Below are 9166 nucleotides of genomic sequence, written 5' to 3'. Positions count from 1 at the left end.
TTAGACAGAGCACTGGGTATCAGAGTTGGCTGTGCCACTGACTTTAATGGCATTATAATTGATTCTTAAGTCAGGTAGCTGTCCGTAAGGTAAGCAGTGGCTTGCGTAGTTGGGAAAGCTGGGATAAAGTAAGAAAGGGGGTCCATTTATAGTGCTGTAAGTCCTCAATTCTGGCTCCCTGTGTAGACAAGTAGAAAGTTTACCTTGCACCTAATGCATGCCAGAAGTGCCCACATGGGAAATGAGCACATGGAAACAATTTGTTGAGACACAGTCTGTGTGTCAGTAAGATTGTCTGCATAAGCCCCAGAGGGGCAGACTGTGAGGAACAAGACAACTCTTAGAAAAATTAAGATAATTTATTAAAACGGAAAAATTAAAAAATTATAAAAATCAGGAAAATATCAAAATTTGGGATCCTAGTGGCTCAAGAGGTATTTCCGGGAACGCAGGGATTAGAGATCTTTGGGCTTAGACAGCACTGGACCTCCAGTGGAAAACTTGCACAGCTAAATCTGCAGTGGTCTGCCCCTGCTCTGAGGCTGACTCACTATTTTATAGTGCCCTTGCTCCACCCCAGTCCGCCCACGGACCGCCCATGGCACACCCCTTTGGTTCTAAGTGATTGGTGCTTTCTTTTTGACAGATTATCTCTGTCTACCAATAGCTCGTCGTTGTCGGGGGGTAGTAGCAGCTGGAGGAAGAGTGGTAACATGTCCTTATTAAGATTCAGGTTGCCATGGAGCTTACTTACAGACCAACTGCTAAAGGTCTAAAACTGGCTGTTGGCTGTTAGAAACTGGGGTTTGGAGCTGGTTCTGAGCAAAGTAGAAACCCTTAAAATAAATATTAAAATACATCCAACACATCTTAAAACATTTGCAAAAGTATACAGAGAACATGAGAAAAACAACTTTTATTTTTTTTAAAGTTGGAAAGGGAATTTTAACTGGGACACTTTTAACTAGGGGATTTTAACTGGAACTGGTGCAGATAAACTGCTTTGAACAAGTGAAAACACTAATAGCAGAACTTGATATTTGTACCTGGACTGATGGGTGAACATTAACACTCAATTAAAGTTGTGTAACCCAAAATTAACTAATCAAAACACTTAACATGCAAAGACCAAGCTAATTAGGGAGTTCATGTATGACACAGATCATCAAGAAGAGCCTGATATGAGTGAGAGCACAGGGCACTGAGGAGGGCATTGCTGTTTGAAAAGCACTCCGAGAAATGAGCGCAATACAACCCCTCTGTCACAGCAGAGGAGGCTCAGATGTGTGTTTGCAAGCTGACTGGTTATGACCCCAGCTGTAAGCAGAGTCCAACAGCTCCAACAAATTGCTAAATCATTCTTGGCTAATGCTGACATCAAATTATCTAAATCATTTTTGTGAGCTTATTGTTTGTCATAGGGACATGACAAACATAAGTCTTTACACCTTCTGCTCTATTCCCTTGAGGTCTATCTATCGTAATTTTAAAATAATACACTATTTCTTTGGCATTTGAGCTGTTCCTCTCATTATTTTATTTTTCTTCTCTGGTAAGTCAACTCCCAATTCATCCAGAATGCTGAACTTGTGACTTTGCAGATGCCAACAGAGTCAGTGCCTGGGATATTGTCACACACATGAGATAGTGACTCTCTGGGGAGATCAAAGAGAAACCAAGATGCAAGAGAATGCTGCCATAATTATCCACAAGAGGGTTAGCTCAATGTCACTGCGGCAAATTCCTTGTGGTTACTGAGAACTGTCTCTCAGTACCAGAGAGAAGCCCTGTCCCTGAATATCTGCTAAAGAACATCAATAAGAACATTAAAAACAGATTAAAAACAAAACCCAAAACACTTAATGCTCTTAAGTCTTTGATTGTTCTGTCATGACAATGTGCCATGGCAGTTTTCTCTTGGATGAATCTTTCTCTCTGAAAAAGTGGAGCAGAGCATTTGAGGGAATTCTCCAGCTGGTAGCAAGGAAATTATTTCTCTGGCATCTGTGCAGCTCTGCCTCCATATGCTGCTGAAAGTTGCTGGTTTTAAGTTGATCTTTCCTAGGAACCTAACAGAAAAATGTGGTGCTGATGATTTGAGTTGTTCACTGTCCACTGATGAGTGCAGTGGAAATAAAAGTGTCTGGGCTGGACCTGCTGTGATCTGTTTTCACCAGGGTTCAGTCACTCGTGCCTCTTTGGGCTGTGGAGCCGCCATGGAGCTGCTGGAACACATCACTGCAAATTCCCAAGCTGCTCATGGAGTCTCCAGGTGGTGCTCAGTGTAGATATTCTCACAGCACACTTAGCCGGCCAGGCTCATAGTTCAGTGCTTTAGAAAGCCCCGAGCTGCCTAGAGAGACTGCACGGGCGATCTGGCACTTCAGTAGCTCCAAAACGCGGCAAGTGATAGCTGCAAAGCTACTATCAAGAGCAGAAGCAAAGAGGCAGAAATACAGCTCTAGCTTGTGCTTCAGTCCTGTTCGTCTTATTCCTCCCTTCCCGAGAAAGAGACAGAAGCAGCGGTCAACCGAAGGAGAGCCAACCAAGGGGGGGCGGAGCCCGCTCGGCTCCTCTTTTATTCGGGGGAAGGGAAAGGGAAGAACTAGGGGTGGACCCGGGATAACCAGCCAATTGGACTCTGTTTCGGTGGAGTCTGAGTTACTTTCAGTTTTACCCACACTTAGAACAAAGGGGATTCGGAGCGCATGGCAGGGACAGGTCCTGACTTGTCTGGCCAGTGTTGGGGGGGGCGGGGGAGGGGGAGGAGGGCAGCCCCTTCGTGCAGGTAGCAAGCGCTTAGGGCTTGGAAGATTCCAGCTCCAGTTTTATCCCAGTGCTAGCAACCCACCACACATTTGTGTGAGCTTGGCTGCAGAAGGTCAGGGGAGGACCCTGAAAGCAATTCAGCTGTTTCTTGCTCCAAGCTGCGTTGGGGAGATAACATTGCCCGAGATGCACTCTTGTGCAAAGGGCTAGGTCATTTGGTGCATTTCTTTGGAAGCTCTGTGTGTGTGTGGTGGAGCTGCATAGTTTCTGGGCTGTGCCACTGAAAGGACTGAAAGCTCAGTAGATGCCAGCACTAACCAGGAAGCAGCAGTTCCTCATCCTGGGTGAGAATTGGCACAAGTGAAAGCATTTGTGTCCATGTGGATGCAAGGGCTGCACCAGGCTGGCGGTGTCTATGCCAGGACAAGCAGGAGACAAACATTGTCGTGCATTGTGGGGACTACAAAGCTTGAGGGGAAAAGCCTTCCTGGTCTCTCTGTCAAGCATGGAGTAGCCTTCATGCTGCCTGCTGGGATGGGTGTGGTATGGTGTTACAGTGCGGATACTGCAACGCGATGTATCAGACAACGAGGCCTGTGGAAAGAAATATATATGGACCGATTCTTGATAAATGTTTCAGAGAGATGTTTATTTCTCCAGTCGCATGGCCGGAGGTCTGCCAAGGAACTGCTCAATCACGGGACCCGAGGGTCCTTGCCCACGCAGGGGAACACAAAACAACCAATGGGGAACGAGGCTGACCAGGGGCTAGGGAAACCCTGTGTCTCATGCCCCAGGGCCCCTCTCCCAGGACTACATGGCAGGGGGGAGGGCCCCAACAATCTGGTACCTTCAAAGCCTGCCGGACTCCCTGTCTGGATTGGGAGTTAAAGGAAAACACACTTGAGCTTCCAGCACCATCTCTAGAAACTTGCTTATGCACAGCATTTGTCCTCAGATTTCTCAGCTTCTATCCAGCCTATAAAGTGTCAGAATGCTGGAGAGCGCTCCCATTTTTACAAATAGGGAACAGAAATTTTCATTTGTTTCTAATATGTCCCCTCATGAGGTGCTCAAGATGGGCAGCAGCTTTTTGGCTGTTAGACCATCAGCCCAGCCATAATCAGCATGTTTTATGTTTCTCCATGGGCTCCTGGCCACCTGTATAATGTCTGTCTGCTGAACTGGGCAGGATGCCTACCAGCACTGCCATCCAGATCAGTGGAATGAGGCATGGGTTTCCAGGAGGTGATGATGTTCCTGAAGGACAGTTAGCAGTAGGGTGACAAATGCAGCTGTCCCTCCTGCATGGAGTCCCTCCCATGCACCGCTCTCATGGGTCTGCTGTTCACTTCTTGTTACTTTATTGCCTATTTGGGGAGATTTATCCAGAAGAATTGCAAACATGTTGTGGCAATGATAGCAAATGAATATTCAGAGACAGTCTCTGGCCCTCTGAGACTGAGGAATTTTAATGTGTTCACCCTGAGCTGCGTGGGTTTTTTCTAAGAATGGTAAATTTGCTGGAAAGTGCAGGTTGAGAATAACCACAACTATTTGCCCTCTGAAGTAAAATTTGTGGACTAGTTCTAAGTGGGAAAGGACATAGTACTCAGGAGTGACAGTGAATGTGTCTCTGGCCTTTCCTCAGCCAAGGTGCAAAGACGCTACAACATAAAGCCATTTGCTCAACACCCCTTTAATGTGGAAGGAAGTTTGAGCCTACAATGCCCAGTGAATAGCCCAAATTATGGGGACTGAAAGCCTGCTGTTGGTCTTAGGACCATTCAAAAGTGATTAGGGATATTAGAACAATGTTTGGGTACTGGGGGTCTGAGCACTTAGGTGACTATTTAAAGTATTAAGCTTGAGATTTCTTTTTAATTTGTTTTTACCCCCTCAGTGACAGTGTCCTGATGGAAACAGAATAAGCTTGGTAGGATAGAGCCAGCTCCTGTATCTGATAATCTGCAGGTTGTCCTGCTACTCCTTGAGAAGAGAGGATGGTAAAGCTTATTTTGGGGAACAGTCATAGGTCTGATAGTGATGGAGGGAGAGGCCCACATGAAGAGATACAGGCAGACAATGAATTTCTGCCAGGCTCCTTGGTCTTGGCTGGCCTTCTACACTCAGCTGTGTCCTGGCTGTTTCTACAGGAAAGAATGCCAAATGCAATAAGTTATGAAATAATTGGGTTTTGTTTTGTAGGTGGGGGTTGAATTGATGTCTTGTTTGGAAGCCAGTGGCTCTGTCTTCATTAGCAAATAGCACCATGCAGTAGGAGCAGATCTGCAGAGCAAAGAAGCCATGAAGACCCAGACAGACTTCAGTTTTCAAACCAGCTCCATTCTAATACCACGTGCAGGAAGTTTTGCAAGAACCTTGCAGCAAATGAGGAGACCAAACATTGCATATTAAAAATGTCAACAAAACCTTTCAATTTATCAAGAATATTTCTGGGGGTTTTTTTGCCAAAACAAAGACTTCAAAAAGACATGGCATCTATTATGAGACATTTCAATGCTGTTGAAGCTGTTCGGATTTTTTTGTTTTCAGTCATTTCAGCTGAAATTTTGTTTGATGATTCTTGAGGTCATCTGGCATTCTATTTAAACCAGTTTGTGTAATTCTTGTTAGTTTCAAAGAGGTTTATACATAAAACTGATCTCTTTATAACCATTTAAAAACATATCATTATACCTAATTCTGCTTGCACAAGAGAAAGGAAAAAAAATCCAGTGCTGCTGACTTAACTTTCTTCTTCTGACTCTTCTGGTGTGTGACTAGGGAATTAGTCATGACACATCTGCCTTGGCTGCAGGAAACAGGGACAGGAGGCAGCAACAAAGGCAAGATGGGCATTTGGGAGCTGAGGAAAAAATTAGGGATCACATGCAGGGGAGAAGCCCAGCTGCAATGAAAGGCGTGTGTGAGGCTTGTGCAGAAGTTGTTTTTTGGGAACTAAGCTTTGCACTCTCTGAAGGCTTTGGATATTGTCAAGTGATAAAGGTGGGGAGGAAACATATGGCCAGGAAAGTTTATAGTCCAGGATGCTGGTTATGGAGTAGTTTGTCAGTCAAACATCAGGAATAAAACATTCATTAGCAAATAACTATTGACAAATAAATTGTAATATGCTGTTTTCATATCAGAGAAATAATCTGTACATATACCTTGCCCTCTTAATCTAATTTGGGGTCTTATTTCAGTCTGCCTTTAAGAACACAGATTTGAAAATTTCTTTTACAGATTCCCGTACCTGAAAAATCTAAGTTGGTTTTTGGACAAATGAAAAATATTGCTAAAAAGGATTGAGTGTTATGGAATATTGTCAGTGTTGATTTGGGTTTTTTTAGAAAGATGAAATCAGAAAAGTTTTGGAGTTAGCAGGATACCAGATAGTTTTCAACTGTCTATTCAGGTGCCTGTTTTCAAAAGAGAGGCAGTGTCAGAGAGCCAGAAGTTTGTGTGGACTTTCTCTGGGCTCAGAAAAGGTATGCAGTGAATTGTAAATACGCATATGAAGAGCCGCCCTTAGGTGGACTGTGAAACATCTGGGAAAACCTGTGTGTGACCAACTCATTTTTCCTTGTGATTTTCCAGGTTCCAGAATCTGCTGTGGTCCCGAAAAGCCTTTGTGGACAGTGTGAAGGTCTATAACCACAGCTACATCTACATGCCAGCCTTCTCCATGAAAACAGGGACAGGACCCTCCCTCCGCGTCTACTACACCCTGGAGGATTTTGGTGCCAAGCAGGCAGTCCTTTTTGCCAACCCCAACTTCCTGCGGGACATCAGCAAGTTCTGGAAAAGCAAAGGTATTCACGCCAAACGCCTTTCCACAGGACTTTTCCTGGTCAGTGCTGCCCTTGGGCTGTGTGAGGAAGTAACAATTTACGGCTTCTGGCCGTTCTCAGTGGACCTGCATGGGAAGTTTATCAGCCATCATTACTATGACAATGTCCTGCCTGACTCTGGATTCCATGCCATGCCAGAGGAATTTCTACAACTTTGGTTTCTTCATAAAAGTGGTGTACTGAGAATGCAGCTAGAACCATGTGAGGACCCTCTAATCCAGCCTTCAGCCTGAGGATCATAGGAGTTGATTTGGGAGATCCAATAGTTTTTAATTTCCATGCTCTCCAACAGAGAGTTCTGTTTTATGTTGGTTGTTTTTAAAGGGATCTGCATGGACCATAAAGATGCTACTTGAACGCCAAATGGAATATGTCCTTATTGTTTAGTGCTTAATGGAATTGGGAGGGAATTAAATGTATCTCTCAATCAAGTCCATTCAGCAGCAGTGGGAAAACACGTCAGAAGCAGCACAGCTGAACTTTCCGGGGACGTTTTTAAGTGACAAGTGTAAAAGGGCATTAAGGCTCAGAGAATCACCGGGCCACTCACAAGCTTTTGCTGACAGTGCCAAATATGACTACCTGTTCCAAATTCCATTTCATTCCAGATCAGCACCCTGTAGAACTTTACTTTTCCCTTGCTTTTTTCCTCTGTTTGGGTGTGTGTGTGTGTGTAGGACAGCATGTGTGTGTCATTGACTCTTTGTTTCTTTTCGTTCTATTCGTTTTTTGTTTGTTGGTTTGTTTTATCCACACGCCCTCCCCCTCCCCGCCCCCAGCAGTGGAAGGAAAAGGAAGGGCTTAAAAGCCCAAGGAGCTGAGTACCATCAGCCCCTCTGAAGACTCTTGGGAGAGTGAAGGTGCTAAGAATCTGGTTAGAATGTCATAGGAATGCCTTGCTACTGGGGATGGATAGACCTATGTGTTGTAGGTTTTATTGGGATAGTTCAGGTCATTGCACTTACAGCTATACCGGTGCTGTAGTGTGGGCAAGAGCTGGTTAAGGCAAACTGGTGTGAAAAGAAAACATGTTACAAAACCACTAGTGAAGTGCAGCCTGATTTCAGTGCCCGCTGCAAGATTTCCACAGTGACTTTCAAAGCAGGGATGGTTCCTGACCTGTTTTGCTGTCCAGCCTTAGGGATTAATTCTGCATTCATTCGGACTCCAGATGTTCATGGATTGTTGAGGGTATTTGAGGGGTTCAGTGGCATGCAGAATGAGGTTCTTCATGTGCTTATAGCAGGAAAGTTGCAGAAATGAATGTGTCATTTAAAATTAGTCAAAGCTTCAAAAATCGTTTCTCTGCATATGACTTACTCTTCTGCTTGGATTGTAATGTTAGCCTTAAAGACGTGCACTTCTCACGTGAGATTGTCTCTGGTTAAAGAGAGTCTGGGAAATAAAACAGCCTTTGGGAGCACTGAAAAGCTGCACAGCCAGCAAGAAAAAGGAAAAATTAGAAGGGCATGCCTTATGTAAGGCATCTCTGCTTGCAGTGGTGAATTCCATCAGTGTGCACATGCCTGAAGGACTGTTTTATTTTGGGTTATTACTTGGGCAGCAGATGGTCCTCTCACCGTGGAAATGAGAAATCTTTTTGTTTGCTTGCTTTGGTTTAGCACTGGAGGACAAGAGGAGAATCCCAGCTCAATCTGTGGTGCAATTTCAGCTGCAAGGTATTACCACCATTAACTTGAAAAATCCAGATCAGTGTTCTCTTTCTTATTATCTTATTACTGAAAATCTAGTCAAGGTGTTGGAACAACAAAACTGTCATCAGCTTTCCACAACAACTTCCTGTGCTATTCTAGCTCTAAAGTTCTAGTATTTCCGGGGATGTGTCTTCTCATGTGTTGATAAGGTCTCTCCTTGTAGACTACCAGCTGCAAGTTCTATAGATACAATTAATTTTTTTAAGAAGCAAAATCCATGGCTCTTCTTTAAATATGAATAATTCAACTGTCTGTGTAGGACACTGGGGAAAAAATAGTCATGTTTTTCTTTTTAAACTTATGTTTCATAATAAAAATTTTCCTTTGGAATATGGGTATTCCAAGCATAAAGTGGACACTGTTTCATAGGATTACAGGGCAATGCTAAAGGGTAATGTGGAGATTTTGGAGTGCTCTAGTTATTGTTCTGATAAAATCTGAATGTACCTCATAGCCCGTGTTATCTTTGTTCATGTTTTTGTTAAAAGTACAGTCAGCACACTGATGGAACATCACTTGATAATTCATTCCATTTCATTAGTGCGTTACCTATGATGTGGGGACTCAGTGGCAAAAGATTTGAAAGTAAAATATTTTCCTTGATGCTTGTTATGGCAGAATTTGACTGAGCTGCCTTTCTTGGAGACGAAGAGGTGCCGGTATGGTTTTTATTGGGTGCATCAGGTTTGCGCTGTTTAGTGCTTTATAGATTGCATTATCTGTGAAAACCACAGTTGGAATATGATGTGCTAAAGTGGCACTTCAGCATGAAAGCAAGAGGGAACAAGGAGAGAAGGGGGGAACTGCCTGTTTGCTGGTCATCTT

The 9166-nt window shown here is 43.9% G+C and overlaps 1 protein-coding gene across 1 annotated transcript in view; it reads left to right on the top strand.

Moving 5' to 3' along the window:
• ST8SIA1 (ST8 alpha-N-acetyl-neuraminide alpha-2,8-sialyltransferase 1) overlaps nt 1-8961 on the top strand; it is an 83498-nt gene extending 74537 nt beyond the window's left edge. Inside the window, exon 4 of the mRNA XM_008635566.2 lies at nt 6373-8961. Coding sequence (XP_008633788.1) covers nt 6373-6859 — 487 coding nt within the window. The 3' untranslated portion in view covers nt 6860-8961. The remainder of the gene's footprint in view (nt 1-6372) is intronic.
• Nucleotides 8962-9166: the final 205 nt, after the last annotated feature.

Source organism: Corvus brachyrhynchos, unplaced genomic scaffold (genome assembly GCF_000691975.1).
Source record: "Corvus brachyrhynchos isolate BGI_N302 unplaced genomic scaffold, ASM69197v1 scaffold246, whole genome shotgun sequence".
NCBI lineage: Eukaryota > Metazoa > Chordata > Aves > Passeriformes > Corvidae > Corvus > Corvus brachyrhynchos.
The sequence above is the reverse complement of the archived record's forward strand: the minus strand, read 5'-3'. Positions and strand labels throughout refer to the sequence as shown.